General features: G+C 50.2%; 1 protein-coding gene and 1 pseudogene across 14 annotated transcripts in view; one reads left to right on the top strand and one right to left on the bottom strand.

The window, feature by feature from the left end:
- Myo9b (myosin IXB) overlaps positions 1-16035 on the top strand; it is a 93561-nt gene that overhangs the window by 7268 nt on the left and 70258 nt on the right. For all 14 annotated transcript variants that reach the window (XM_008824637.3, XM_008824636.3, XM_008824635.3 and 11 more), the window contains exon 2: positions 13961-14858. In XM_008824637.3, coding sequence (XP_008822859.1) covers positions 14019-14858 — 840 coding nt within the window. In that variant the 5' untranslated portion in view covers positions 13961-14018. The remainder of the gene's footprint in view (positions 1-13960; positions 14859-16035) is intronic.
- Positions 13199-13370, bottom strand: LOC103726909 (annotated as a pseudogene).

Here is a 16035-nt window from a genome sequence, read left to right as displayed (position 1 = left end):
TCCCACCAGGTGCCATCCTGTGAGTTTATTATTGACTCTTTCAGGCTAGGGTCTCCATGACTAGGCATGACCAGCCTAAAGTTCTAGATCGTCCTGCCTCAGCCTTTTGAATGCTGGACTCAGAGCTAGGGGTGTAATTCAGTGGGTAGAGCTCTTGCCTAGTATGTGTGGGGCCCTGGGTTCCATCCCCAGCACTGCAAAAGAATACTAAAAGTGAGTGCTGGCCGGGCGTGGTGGTGCACACCTTTAGTCCCAGCACTCGGGAGGCAGAGGCAGGTGGAGCTCTGAATTCAAGGTCAGCTGGGGTTACCAGGAGCGACCGTGTCTCAAAAAGAACCCCCCCCCCAAAGAATGAGTGCTATGAACACAGCTGGTTGCCAGCGCCACCACACCTGACTCTAAGACCAATCATTGGATTCAGGGCCCATTCTAACTTTAATACAACCTCTTCTTGACTCCTGACACCTCTTCTGACCCTCTTTCCAAGCAAAATCCGGTTCAGAGGTTTGCAGTGGGCGTAGATCACCAAAAGTTGTAGACCCCTACTTTGTTCCACCCTTATGGCTCAGAGGCATTTGGGAATGTGGCTCCTCAGCAGAGTCTGAGCCAGCAGACACCTACAGTCCTGGTATTACACACTAGACCTGGCTGGAGTCCGTTCAGCCCACGGTGCATTCCCAGGGCCTGCCACCTCCACCTTTTGTTTTCCTTTTTTCTTTGCAGTGTTGGGTATAAAAGCCAGGGCCTCAATTGGGTGTGGTGGTGCACGCTTTTAGTCCCAGCACTCGGGAGGCAGAGGCAGGCGGATCTCTGTGAGTTCGAGGCTAGCCTGGTTTACGAAGTGAGTTCCAGGACAACTGGGGCTACAGGGAGACCCTGTCTCAAAAAAGACCAAAAAAAAAGAAAAAGAGGCCTGGGCCTCTTGCATGCTAGACAAGTGCTGTACCCCTGAACCCTTCCCCATCCCCAGCTCCTCACTGGGAGATTCTAGGCAGGGGCTCTACCTCTGAGCCACTTCCCTAGCCTATCTCTACTTTTGGAAATTCCTTCCATGAGCTCCCAGCTCCTTAACTTTCACTGGGTGGTCCCTCTTAGGAGCTGAGCTATGGGGATTTCTTTAACTACGAGTCAACCACACCGTTCGTGTGACAGCCTTATTTCCGGGACTGAGATGGACAGCCCTGAGGGTTCCTCCAACTTCAATCCACTGTTTTCTGTCAGTCATCAGCACATCCTTCTCTCCCATGACTTCATTGGATTATTCTTCCAAAAAGTCATTAACCGCTGGGCCTGGTGGTCCACGCCTTCAATATCAGCCCCTGGAAGGCTGAGGCAAGAGGATGGGCATTTCCAGGCCAGCCTGAGCCGTGGAACCAGCCCCTGCTTGGAAAAAAAAACAAAAAAAGCAAGCAGAAACTTCTGCAGGCCAAAGGGAACAGAGAGAGAGAGTGGGTGCATGCCTGGTTCTCCATGCCGCCTCAGCGCATCCTGCTGTAATGCCAGTCTCCTCTTAGCCAGGGTGATGTCACCCACCAAACATGTGTCTTCAAATTATGGCCTTATGTAAACGAAGTGGCTGTGCTGTGCTTCGTGGGGCCCCTTGCCTCCTTCTCCAGTGAATTCTGAAGTAGCTGCCAGAATACTGCTCAGAGCCCTGTACTCCACAGGATGTTTCTCCACAGGGTGCTTGGCACATCCCCATCTCTACCTCCAGAGGTAGAGATATCTTTTACCTGCCTGGGTCAGAGTTGAGGTCTTTTCAGTGCCAAGAGTAGTGCCATTGCTAAAAGCTGTCTGTGTGTGTGTGTGTGTGTGTGTGTATATGCGTGTGCTTGTGCATGCATGTGGCCTGTGTGAGCGTGCATACATGGAAGCCAGAGCAGGACAGCAGATGTCTTTTTCTATCCTCCACCTACTGCCTTGAGTTGGGATCTCTCACAGAGCCACAAGCTCACCATTTGGCTCAGCTGACTGGCCAGTGGGCTTTGGGATCCTCCTGTCTCCATCGTACATGCTGAAGCATGCCCTGGTAGCTATGCTGGACTTTTTGCTGGGGATGCTGGGGATTTGAGCTAGGTTCTCACAGTTGTGTAACAAGTGTTCTTAGGTACTGAGCCACCTCCTGAACCCTCTTTCTGTTTTGTTTTGTTTTTAATTTTTAAAAATTTATTTGTATTTTATGTGTATGTGTGTGCACAGTATCTTTGGTGGCCAGGAGAGGGCGCGAGATCCTCTGGAACTGCAGTTACAGATGGTTGTGAGCTTCCATGTAGATTCTGGGAACCGAACCTGGGTCCTCTGTAAGAGCAGCCAGTGTTCTAACCATTGAGCCATCGTTCCAGCCTCCCCCTCAGGTTTTTAGGAAGAATGTTCAGGCCAGGTGTGGCCACACACCTTCATCTGAGCACTGGGGAGGTGGAGGTGGGAGGGTCATTTGCCAGCCTGGACTCAAGAGCCAGATGCTGTCTCAAAAGTACTCCTGTTTACTGTGGTAAGATGTATAAATTGTGAAAATTCCTGTCAGTGACTATTAGCAGACACTCATCTGCTTCGAATGCTACTTCCAGCTAGTTCCAGAACCTTCTACTACTCCTGAAAGGAGGCTGTACTGTAACCTCAATCTCCCCACCCCTAGCTCAGGACAGCCACTAATGTGTCTGTGGGGTTGCCTGTTCTGGGAGTTTCTTAGCAATGACTCATGTGCCACATGGCCTTTCTCATCTGGCTGCCTTGCCCTCAGCATCATGGGTAATTTGGGTTTTTTTTTTTTTTAATATTTTATGTGTGTGCGTGTACATTGCCTGCATATAGATAAGTGCATCCGTGTCGTGCAGTGCTCTTGGAGGACAGAAGAAGCTGTCAGATCCCCTGGAACTGGAGTTATGGACAGTTTGTTAGCTGCCATGTGGGTGTTCTGCAAGAACAACCAGGGTTCTTAACCGCTGAGCCATCTCTCCAGCCCTGGTAATTTGTTTTTTTATAGCATAGTCTCACTGTGTAGTCCAGGTTGGCCTCAAATTGGTGACGGTTCTCCTGGGACAGCCTCCCCAGTGCTGGGATGAACCATGCAGGCTCAGCTTGAGTGTTATGTTCTTGAGGTTCATTCCCAGTATCCTGTGGACCCAAGCCATTCCTTTTTGTGACTGAGTAGTATTCTGTTGAGTGGCTGGACCACATTCTGCTGGCAATTCATCCATCCATCTACTGGCATTTGTTTTTGCTTACTTCATGACTGACCCACCAGGTTGATTTGATTCAGTGACATGGGGATATTGTGTGTGTGTGTGTGTGTGTGTGTGTGTGTGTGTGTGTGTGTACTTGAGGTGGTTGGTGCTTGGGGGCACATAAGCTTTGCAGTATTTGGTGAGATACTTTGAATTAAGAGAAGACAGAAGGGACTGGAGAGATGGCTCAATGATTAAGAGCACTTGCTGCTCTTGCAATGGACCCAGGTTTGGTTTCCAGCACCTACATGGTGGCTGACAACTGTCTATAACTCTAGTTCCGGGGGATCCAATGCCCCCTGCTGGTTTCTGCAGACATTGCATACCTGTGGTGCACTTACATATATGCAGACAAAACTGTCATATATATAGAATAAAAATGAGTAAGAAAGGAATGGACAGAAGCCAGGCATTGTGGTACCTGCCTGTGATTCCAGCTCTGAGGAGGCTGAGGCAGACAAGAGTGTGGAGGAGCCTGAGCTACATGATGAGACCCTGTCTTAAGACCAAAAGGGACACAGGGTTCAATGGCCTACATTTGGTGTCCTTGGGCAGTAAGGTTACTTGTGAGCTTGGGGCCATTCTGTACCATAGAGTAAAACTCTTGAAACAAAACCAAACCAAAAAGCAAGGCAGACTTTGTCAGGACCTGACACAGACACTGCCTAGATTGGCCATGTGGCTAAGCTGTCTCCCCCGCCCCACACACACACAAGGGGCCTAGACACTGGTCACAGTCCCACATGCTCAGCCTTCCCGGGCAGGCTAGGGGATTCTCAGGGTACCAGTTTCACATCCACTTAAGACAGGATGTTGAGCCACAGCCTGATGAGCTTCCATGTCCCAGACTCCCTGGACACTTCATGAGGAAGGTGTAGTGTAAGCCACAGAAAGTCACCAAGTCCCCCTGAGAGATGTCATGAAATTATAACCCAAACCATATGACTCAGCAGTATAGCCCCTGCCTAGAATCTCCCAGGGGGCATGGCTCGGGGGTAGAATGATAGCCTAGAATTCCCCAGTGAGGGACTGTGTGTGACTCTGTGTATATGTGTGTGTGTGTGTGTCTCTATATGTCTCTGTGTCTGTGCCTGTCAGTTCATCTGTGTGTGTTTGGTGTTTTTGAGTTAGGCTCTCACTATGTGGCCCAGGCTGGTTTTAAATCCGTAGGCTCAAGTGATGCCTCTGCCTCCTGGGTGGTTGGCACAGACACATGCCCTGTGTCAAGCTGCATTCTGGTTTGAAGGTAGGTGTGCAGCCACTGGTTTTAAGCAGGCTTCCTCATCCTGGCAACAGGGCTGTCCTGGATAGGAAGGCTCCATAGGCAGATCCTAGGGGAGGAATTTACAGGACATAGGCAGTATGGGAGAGGGTGGCTGTCAAAGGGAATATCAGAGTTTCCCCACAGGGACTCCTGTAGGTGGCCTCACCTGGCTCCTGTCCCCATCTTCTGTCCACGGCCTGACAGGGCAGCAGGCGTCTTGAGCAAGAAGCCTTACTTCCTTCCGGCCTGGGGTGGGGCATGCAGGGCTAGTCCTGTGGATGTTCCTGTGGCCCCATCTCAAGCAGCACAGGGCCAGAGCTGAACACAGGTTCCGTGTCTGCAGCACAAGCCAGAGGGTGGCAATGTGGTTGGTTGAGGGGAAGGTGGACCCCATTAGCAGGTGCTGCTGGGAGGAAGAGGTAGGCAGCAATGTGACCTGCCACCCATGCCCAGGCAGCCTGGTGGCAGACAACTCCTGTGTTAGCAGCTGGTGGGCACCCTCATCACCGCCCCAGAAACATGTCTCCTGGGAGGGGTGTTTCTCTCAACCTGGCTGTCTGCATGTATTTTAGGCATGGACCTGAGCTGGAGGGTGGATGTGAGCACACGTGCATGGGTGCATACTGCTGTGTGCGTATGTATGAAAGGGCTGCACAAGCCCATGTTGTGTGTGTGTACCATGTGAATGGGGCATGTATGTTCATGCAGGTACTTGTGTGCATGTACTCATGGCATTTCATCTGTGTGGCTGTGCAAGCCTCTATGTTGGGACTGTGTGCCCATGAACAGGTGTGAAGAGTCAGGTGTCATTTGACAGATGATTTTCAAATGTGTGTCATTTCTTACCTCTTACCTAGCAGAATCAAACCCAGCTGCAGTGCCAGTAGGGTGATGGTGTGTGGGTGCATGTGTGGTTAAAGTACAGAGCTTTAGTTTGGGTTCTTGTGTTCCTCACAGAAATTGCTGTTGAACTCCAGTGGCACCACCCAGAACATTCTGACTAACTCTTCTGAGTCATGGTCACAGACATGTACCACCAAGCCTGGGTTTTTTTTTGTTTGTTTGTTTTTTGTTTTTTGTTTTGGTCTTTTTGAGACAGGGTCTCCTTGTAGCCCCAGCTGTCCTGGAACTCACTATGTAGACCAGGCTGGCCCTGAACTCACAGAGATCTGCCTGCCTCTGCCTCCCGAGTGCTGAGATTAAAGGCGTGCGTCACCACACCCAGCCTGTTTGTTGTTTTGTTTTTACATTTTATTATATATGTGTATTTATGTGTGTGTGTGTGTGTGTGTGTGTGTGTGTGTATGTGTGTGTGATTATATAAGGGTGTGCATGCCCGGGCCTGTGTGTGGAGGTCAGAGGACAACATGCAGGAGTCAGTTCTCCTACCATGTGAGCCCCAGGGATTGAACTCAGGTCATCAGGTTTGGTGGCAAGTACCTTTAACTGTTGAGCCCTCTTCCTGGCCTCCTTTTGTTGTTTTGAGACAGGATCTTATTCTGTAGCTTGGGCTGGCCCCAAGCTCATATCACTTCACCCTCACAAGGGACTGTCTGTAGAGGTGTAATTGCTGTACTGTGAGTCACACTGCTGTGAGTGACGTTTGCAGGGTTGTGACCGAGGTCGGAGATGCTCCTCAAAGTCTCAGGCCTCCTTATCACTCCCCAGCCCCAGCAGCCAGCAGTCAGCTTCCTGTCTGTGGTTTAGCTTCCGTTTTCTATAGGATTTTATATAGATGGATTATATGGCCCGAGCTCTTAAATTTTACTGAAGTGAAGTCATAATATTCACACTTGGAAGTGGGTGGTTCAGGTGTTGCACAGCCCCCACTGCTGTTCCATTCCGTAACAGTTCCATCACCCTGACATGAGACCCCATTACCCCTGAGCTGCTTCCCCCAACCCTTAGCTGCCCCTTCCCCTGCTGCTTTTGAAGCTCCCTTAGCTCCTGTCAGCCCCCCAGCCTCTGCAGCTCCCACTCTGCTTTCTGTCTCTGTGGACTGGCCTGTTCTGAGCATTTAACTTTGGGTGGGCCCCCACACTATGGGTCCTTTTGTGTCTGGTTATTGTTTCCATACTATCTTTTTTTGTTTTTGTTTTTGAGGCAGGCTATCATATAGCCCAGGCTGGCCTCAAACACAGTATATAATAGAATTTCTGATTCTCCCGCCTTTACCTCCTGAGTGCTGGGATGACAGGTGTGTACCATCACACCCAGATTATGTACTTGGGGGATGGAATCCAGTACTTTGTATATGCTAGGCAGACATACCACCAGCTGAGCTGTAGCCCCATGGCAGCATGTTTTCTGGGTTCATCAATGTTATGTTGTATGCCAGTGCTTCATTCCACTTCCTGGCTGGACCACATTTTCTTTATCCCTGATTGGCACTTGCTTTGTTTGTAGTATGAGCCGCACTGTTACACATTCAGGTGCTAGGATCTGAGTCCCTGTGCTCAGTAGTTTAGGGTGTAGACAGACCTAAGAGCAGACTTGCTGGTCTGTGTACTGTGCTTGCTATACTGTTTTGGGGGGGCAGGTTTCTTTACAATTCAGTGGTTCCATGTTCTCCATGTTTTAGCAAGTGTCAGAGGTTGATTCCTCTTCATGACCATTTTGTACTACATTGTGTGGTCATTCATCCTCTGGCTGATGGATACTGCTGTCCTTTCTAGTTTAGGAACACACTCCTGGGATTATACCCATATCTGCTTTGTATCTCTAGAGAGATTGGCTGGGGGGGGGGCAGTGAGAGGGCTCATGGGTAAAGGCTCTTGCCACCAAGCCTGACCATCTGAGTTCAGTCCCCAGAACCCACATGGTAGAAGGAGAGAACCAACTCATGCAAGTTGTCCTCTGACTCCACACATGTGCCATGGGACATGTGCACACACAGAGAAAATAAGAGAAGAAACAAATTTCCAGCCGCCTGTTATGACAAAGACCTGTGATCCCAGCACTCTAGGGGCTGAGGTAGGAGGATTGCTTCGAGATCTAGGCCAGCCTGGACTGTGTAATGAGTGTGAGACCATCTTAAAGAAAACAGAACAGGGTGAGGCGTGGTGGTGTACACCTTTAATCCCAGCACTCACCAGGCAGAGGCAGGCAAATCATTGAGATGGAGGCCTGCAGCTAAAAATTTCTTTCGAGGGGTGTAAACGTCTACTCCCTTCCCCCTTAGTTCCAACGACAAACCAAGGTATAATTTCACCAAACTGCAGTCGGGGAAGCTGTGAGTTTATTGGACTTACTTACAGAGCAATGAGTGAGGGTTTACTTCTAGGACTGTGGTTGCCACCCGCCCCCAAGAACACGCTGGAAAGTCTTCGTCCATGTGCGGATGGTAGCTTTCCCATTACTACACAAAATGGCCAGAGAGCCTCCCTTTGGCTTCCTCAGCTTACCCTAACACTTCCCCTTGTGTAACTAGAGCCAAGTGCTTGGTTGGGAGGGTCCTGTGACTCTCCCTGCCCCTCCTTCCTTGTGGAATGAGATAGTCAAGCTTGGCTGTGGTGATCCTAGGCTAGTGGGCGCAACCAAGCTTGGGAAGATGGCATCTGTCCATGGTCTGTCTTTTGGAGGACAATCCTATGCAACAGTGTACTCCTTCCTTCTGGGTCTTACATTCTTTGTGCCATCCTCTTCTGCAAGAGTCCCTGAGCCTTGGAGGGGGTGACATAGAACAATCTTCCTCCCACTGTGGTGAGATACTGAACCATGGACCTTTTTATCATCTGTTCTCAGGCTGTGTCTGTTGGCCCATCTTGGTGGTATTCCTCCTATTGTAAAAACACAAATGAAAATGAAGAAGCAGAAACATCTAAATAGACATTGAGTGCAGTAATAATCATGGGCATAAACAGAAATGCTCAGATGGTACTTTCGCAGGTGCATCACATCCATCTAACACGACAATTGCAGTGGCTTCACCGTTGAGGCCTATAACTTCCCCTGCCATCGGGGATTGGCCTGCCTTGCTGTACCAGATGTGTGTTCCTTCCCAAGGAGTGGGTCTGAAATCTTTAAAAATTTGTTGGTTGTACGTATACTAGTCACACCACTGTTGTACCAGCAGGCACATCTTGCTTGGTACATCAGTAGTACAGTATGTGGGGTCTGTCATTAAGTAGAACTGTAGGACAGTCCTCCCCCAGCGGTCTGCATAGCACCTTCTGGCACTATGAAGGCCAGCCATCCAATGGCAGGGAGTTTCTAGCTTACCTAGCTTGATTTCTCCCTTTCCCGTGCTCACATCATGTGGTGTCTTCAGCAATAAGGTCTTACCATCTAGTTCTGGAATGTAACCAACATTAGTGGCAATAGCCTTTATCCTTTTGAGGTCCTGATTCTCCCGCCTTTACCTCCTGAGGTTGGGATGACAGTGTGTACCACCACATTCACATTATGCGCCTTGGGGATGGAAGTCAGGATTTTGTTTACTCTTTAGCATGTATAGGCCTGGGCTGCTGGAGACTTTTCCCAGCCATCCTGGTTCTGGATATCACTTGTGCCTTATCCAGTCATAAAGCTCCTAAGTATTTCACAGTTGTACCTGGCCCTTGTACCCCTTCCTCATCACTACCTACCTTCTCCCATGGGTTCCAGGTTTTGGGAGTCCCAGGATGAGCCTTGTATTATTGATCTAATCAGGGCTCTCTTCTCCTTCTGGCCCCCTAGCCAGAAAAGCCAGCAGGCTGACACCTGTATCTCTTTTGCTCTTTTATCCAACTTACTGGCAAGGTCAGAGGCCAACACTGAAGAGCCCAGCCTCATCTCCCTCTCTCACTGCAGTTCCTCTCTTACGCCCTCAGCCTCCCTTGGGCCTCTGACTTGACCTGGGATCGATCTCTTACTGCTCATAGGATCGGCCAGGCTGCCTGTGCGGTTTCTTGCTGATACTTCTGCCCCTGGTGTGCTGCTTGTCATGTCTGCTCTAGACCTTTAACTCTGCTCAATGTGTCTCCATACTCCCGTGGTGGACCCCACTAGTCAGGCAGGTATGCTACTTTATACCGTCAAGAAGAATACCATCCTGGAATTTCCCCCTCTGACATCATCTGCTTAGGTGGCCTCACCCTTGTTAAACATCTCACTACCCACTGCACGACCCATGCTACTGCTGCTATCCCACCAGCCCTCTGGGGATAGCCCACCACGTCAAAATGTCCTCTGCCAACACTCCCCTTACCAAATTCACTTCAGTTGTTGGTCTCCTTCCCCATACCGGAGACACCATCACTCTTCTCAAACTCATCCTTGGTTTTGTCATATCCTACTGACTAAGCCAAGTGTAGCTACAATTCCTTCTGAGGGGGGTAAGCAATGTCTGCCTTCTCCCCCTTGGTCCCACCACAAACCAAGGTATGGATTTTGCCAACTGCAGTCTAGAAAAGGAATGGGTTTATGGGGCTTACCTACAGAACAGTGGGTGAGAGTGGCTCCCCCACTGCCAAGGCCCACTGGAAAGTCTTTATCCAACCTTCCCACTGCTGCACAAGATGCTAAGAGAGCCTTCCCCAAGCTCCCTTAGCTTATGCACCCTCAGCCCCGCCTCCTTGTGCATCTAGGGCCAACTGGCTGATTGAGAGAGTCCTAGGACTCCCCCTGCCCCTCCTTTCTTGTGGAGTGTGATAGTCAGCAAGCTTAGCTGTGATGATCCTAGGCAAGTGGGTGCAACCAGACTTGGGAAGATGGTGCCTTGTCCATGGTCACTCCTAAGCAACAAGGCCAGCCTGGTCTACATAGTGAGTTCCAGGCCAACCAGGGCTACATAGTGAGACCCTGTCTAAAACAACAACAAAAATGCGCGTCCCAGGATAATCATTCAACTAGTAATACAGTGTGTGTGTGTGTGTGTGTGTGTGTGTGTGTGTGTGTGTGTGTGTATGTATGTGTACATGCTGTGGTGTACATGTGGAGGTCAGAGGATAACATTTTAGGATCAGTTCTCTCCTTCCACCTCATTTTTTGTTGTTGATGTTGTTTTTGAGACAGGGTCTCATGTAGCCCAGGCTGGTCTCCAACTATGCATCTGGGATTGGCCTTGGACAGCTGATCCTCCTGCCTCTATCTCCCAAGTGCTGGGATGACAGGTGTGCACTAACACGCTGGCTCCCACATGCCTGCCCATCATGCTTTTGAGACAGGTTCTCTTGTTTTCTCTGCTGTGCCGTATTGTGTATTCCAGGCTAGCTGGCCATTGAGCTTCTGGAAGGTTTTCCTGGTTCCGTCTTCATCTTGCTATAGGAGGCCGGGATGACAGGTACTTGCACACCTGGCTTTTTCTGAATAGTGAGGCCTGTGAGGCCAGTGCTTTCCCCCTCAGAGCCTTCTCTTCAGCTGTTCTGTAGACTTTAAACCATTTGTAGATGTCTTAAATACCAAAGGGCATGTCGGTGCTGTGCAGACTTGTTACATCATGCCGGTTAGTTTGTAAGGACAGCAGCAATACCTGAACCCATGTGGAGTTAGCATACGTGCATTTTTTTCTGCAAATGTTTTTGGTCCCCAGTTAGTTGAATCTGAAGGCACAGGGAGCTGGAGGGACTTGGGTGATTTTGTTCGTTTTTGCAGTGCTGAATATTAAACTAGAGCCTCGTACACTCCAGGCAGATGCTCTACCACCGAGCTACATCCCTAGCCCACTTTTTACTTTGTATTCTGAGACTGACTTACTTTTTATTAAGTCACCCAGACTGGCCTTAAACTGACCATCCTCCTGCCTCAGCCTCCCAAGTGGCTTGGGTGAACAGGTGTGCGTACCAGTAGGTGTAGTGTATATAATAAACCAAATATTTGGTTCATTTTGCAGGGATGAGAATGGGAGCAAGGGTCTTACAAGTGCCAGTAAGTACTGTACTACTGAGCCACACCCCAACCCCAGTGACTGAAATTTTAGCAAAATAAACTTACAAGTATCTGTTAGCTGGAGGGAGGTGAAGAATGGGTCCTTAATAATTGGGGGAAAGGTTAAATTTGAGCCTCACATCTCTCCTGCCCTGGTCTCTTGCCACAGTACCTGTGGGAACCATTGCTGTCACCTTGTCATTGGTTGTCCCTTCAGCTTTGTCCCTCCTGACACTTAAGTAGCTCAGGGTCCCAGAGCTGACGTCACTCCCCAGCTTGTGGCTCCATTACTTCTGCAAAGTGAGAGGCCAGCAAACATTGTGGCAGTGACTGCTGGTAGATGGCTCATCCTTGCCAGCCTGGGTCTCTCCTCTAACCATTCCTCCCCAATACTGCTGCTAAAGCAGCCACACACAGCATGGCTGTCTTCCAATACAACTTCCAGTAAACAAGGTCAGACTGGCCTCTTCTCCTTCTTCTTGTTAACCTCATGAATGAACTCCTGTTTATCCTCTAGAACCCCTTTTGATGTGCGCACTCCATCAAGGTTACTCTGGCCTCTAGGACAGGCGCTTCTACCATGTCTCATTGACTGCTGGGCTTCATAAGCTCAGGTTTGTAGAGAAACCTCCCCTGCTGGCTGCTGATCAAAGCTGATCTGTCTTCAGTTGTCCAAGACACTAGGCAGGCTGCTAGCAGGCAGCATCGGCTCTTTCCTTTTCTCTTCAATCTTCAGAAGTGTATTTTTTTTTAAATGAGCTTTTGGGGCTGGAGAGATGGCTCAGCGGTTAAGAACACTGGTTGTTCTTGCAGAAGACATGGGTTCGAATCCCAGTACCCACATGGCAGCTAACAACTGTCTGTAACTCCAGTTCCAGGGGATCCGACAGCCTCTTCTGTCTTCTGCAGGCATTGCACGACACGGGTACACTTACCTACACGCAGGCAATACACACATACACATAAAGTAAAAATAATAATAAAATATGAAAAAAAATGAGCTTTTGGGAAAGGGGACTAGAGAGGTGACTCAGTGGTTAAAAGCACTTGTTTCTCCTGCAGAGGACTTGGGTGCAGTTCCCAGCACCTTCATCAGGTGATTCACAACTGACTGTAACTCCAGTTTCAGGGTATTTGATGTCTTCTGACCTCCATGGGCACCTGCACACACATGCTTATACATACATGTATGACACAAATGCATACACATGAATACAAAATTTTTTTGGTTTTGGTCTTTTTTTTTTTTAATTTTATGTGTATGCATATATTGCCTGCATGTGGGTAGGTGCACCCATGTCGTGCAATGCCCATGGAGGTCAGAAGAGGCTGTCGGATCCTCTGGGACTGGAGTTACGGAAAGTTGTTAGCTGCCATGTGGGTGCTGGGATTCAAACCTGGGTCTTCTGCAAGAACAACCAGTGTTCTTAACCGCTGAGCCATCTCTCCAGCCCCATTTTTTATCTTTTTTGAGACAGTCTCCCTGTAGCTCCAGCTGGCTTGGAACTTGCTATGTAGACCAGGCTGATCTTGAACTCATAGAGATCCTGCCTCTTAAAGGCATGCACCACCATGCCTGACCAAAAAAATCTTTTTTTTTTTTTTGGAATTACAAAGCTACTTTTAATACTTTGGGTTGTGCCCCACAGGAATAAAAACACTGGGAAGAGGTAACCCCTTCACCCCCAGGAGTGGCCCAGGGGAGAGAGGCTGCTTGAGGGAAGGAAGCACAAAAGGGACCGCTGCAGACTCAGGGCAAAGGGAGTGCCATTGGTGTTAGGACCTGTGGGCACTACCGGAGCATGGTGGGACTGGCTCCAGGCACACGGGCGATAGGCAAGAGGGTTGGACACAAGCCACAAAGCTACTTGGGTTCCTCTTTCTTCTCGTTTGCCCTTTTCTGCTTCTGCTGCATGATCTTGGAGTCCCTCTGCTTAAGGGCAGCAGCAGAAAGCCCATCATCTCGGCGCTTTCCCTTAACCAAGTTACTCTGCTTTTTCATATTCTTTTGGCGGGTGCTGGTTACCGCGGGTCATGGCTACATGGCAGCAGCTCTGCCAAAAATCTTTTACAAAATAAATAAGGCCGGGTGTGGTGGCGCACGCCTTTAATCCCAGCACTCGGGAGGCAGAGGCAGGCGGATCTCTGTGAGTTCAAGGCCAGCCTGGTCTACACAGTGAGTTCCAGGACAGCTGGGGCTGTAGGGAGACCCTGTCTCAAAAAGGCCAATAAATAAATAAATAAAAGATAAATAAATAAAAACAATATTTTTCAGGACTAGGGACATGACTGAGTCAGTGGTAGAGGCCCTGCCCTAGTGAGGGGCTGGGGGTGTAGCTTAGAAGTAGAGCCCCTGCCTAGAATCCCCCAGTGAGGGGAAGGGAGTGTGGCTCAGTGGTAGTTTCCTAAGTATGTAGGTGGCCCTAGGTGCCAGCTTCATCACCACAAAGGGAAAAAAAGAAATAAACAGGGAGACACTTGGGTACTTATCTGGGAACAGCTGGTTGCTTTTGGGCTGAGCTACGTTAGTAGGCTATGATGTGGGTCTGGAGCTGTCTGTACAGAGGTGAGTGCTATTAAAGCTGGTCCCCATCTTTGCCCATGTTAACCTCTGTCTCCTTTCCAGCTGCAGAAGGAGCACGCCCGGAGCCAGGGAGGTATGCTGAAGCCAGAAGCCTGGCAGGATGAGTGTGCGAGAGGTGGGCAGCTCCAGCCGTCGGCAGCAGGCCGCGTACCACCTGCACATCTACCCCCAGCTGTCCAGCACTCAGAGCCAGGCCTCCTGCCGTGTGACTGCCACCAAGGACAGCACGACGACCGAGGTCATCCAGGATGCCATCACCAGCCTGCGGCTCGATGGCACCAAGTGCTACGTGCTGGTGGAGGTGAAGGAGTCTGGTGGGGAAGAGTGGGTGCTGGACGCCAACGACTCGCCAGTGCACCGGGTGCTGCTGTGGCCGCGGCGGGCTCAGGATGAGCACCCGCAGGAGGATGGCTACTACTTCCTGCTGCAGGAGCGCAATGCTGACGGCACCATCAAGTACCTGCACATGCAACTGCTGGCCCAGGCCGAGGCTGCACGGCGCCTGGTGGAGCGTGGGCTCCTGCCCCGGCCACAGGCTGACTTTGACGATCTGTGCAACCTGCCTGAGCTGACTGAGGCTCACCTGCTGCAGAACCTCAAGGTGCGCTTCTTGCAGCAGAAGATCTACACGTATGCAGGCAGCATCCTCGTGGCCATCAACCCCTTCAAGTTCCTGCCCATCTATAACCCTAAGTACGTGAAGATGTACGAGAACCAGCAGCTGGGCAAGCTGGAGCCACACGTATTTGCGCTCGCCGACGTGGCCTACTATGCTATGCTCCGGAAGCGTGTGAACCAGTGCATTGTGATCTCAGGCGAGAGCGGCTCAGGCAAGACGCAGAGCACCAACTTCCTCATCCACTGCCTCACCGCACTCAGCCAGAAGGGTTACGCCAGCGGTGTGGAGAGGACCATCCTGGGTGCTGGCCCCGTGCTGGAGGTGAGCCTGCCAGGGCCATCAGTGGTTGTGAGGCCTTCTAGAAATGGAGGCTTGGGTATAGGGGTGTAGAGCAGTGGTAAAGCGTTCTCTGTGTGTGTGTGCCATGACCCTGCTTCTGTCCCCAGCTCCGAGGAGCATGTATGAGGCCCATACCTATTACTACACGTAGAAGAAAAAAGAAAGTGCAGGCACTTGTCCATCTTGACTCTTCTGGCTTCGGTGGGCAAGGCTAGACGAGGCAGAGCAGCAGGTTTAGAGTTATCTCCTTGAAGTGTTTCAGGGGCCACCTCTAGTGGGCCAGGCCCTGGGGTGACTGGGACTGAGAGAGGGGCCAAAAATGTAAGGGTTCCACAAGAGAGCCGATCATATGTACGTTTATATCTAGAGGCTTCACAGGGTGCTCCCTGACTCTCTCTGTGGTCTGTACCTGTGGGAGGGTTTGTCCCGCCAGGCTTGGCTAGGCCTCAGGCAAGCGTCCAAAATGTACAAAGGAGAAACGCAGGTTCCCTATGGTCTTGGTGTCCAGAGACAGCCACTAGTTCCCCAGATCCCAGGAGAAGCAGGCAGGTGTGCTTGTGGTGAATAGTGGAGGGTATTTCAAGGGGGTTGGGGACAGGGAGACAGTGCCACAGCTGGGGAGGGACCACCTGGCTGTGAAGGAGACCATACCCCAGACCTATACTCCATGCCCACCACCTAGACCCTACTGATCAGATACCACAGGAGCCTAGACACCAGTGGCAGAAGTGATGAGTCAGTGAACCTGGCTGTAGGCATTCTGGGCTGCAAGGGTGAGTGTGGGCTCGGGGTCTGCAGCCCTGGGGTTGGGGTCCTAGGCTCTGTTTTTGTTCTGTTTTTCAATAGGTTTTTTTCCCTTACTTAATTTATCATTTATTTATTTGTGGGTGTATGTGCCACAACACATTGTAGAGGTCAGAGGACAGCTTGTGGAAGTCAGTTCTTTCCCTCCACTATGTGGTTCTCAAGGTTGGTCAGGCTTGGCAACAAGCACCTCTACCCACTGAACCATCTCACTGACTCAATACTTTTTCAAAGCAATGTGAGGTTAAGGGAATACTATGCAGATAACAAGATTCTGAGGCATCTTCCTCCCAATTTCTATTAACACGTTTCACACATTAACATGTTGTATTTGACATAACTGAAACAAGTGATG

This window comes from Nannospalax galili, unplaced genomic scaffold, assembly GCF_000622305.1.
Source record: "Nannospalax galili isolate Female #2095 unplaced genomic scaffold, S.galili_v1.0 scaffold529, whole genome shotgun sequence".
NCBI lineage: Eukaryota > Metazoa > Chordata > Mammalia > Rodentia > Spalacidae > Nannospalax > Nannospalax galili.
This window is presented reverse-complemented; position numbering and strand designations above follow the sequence as displayed.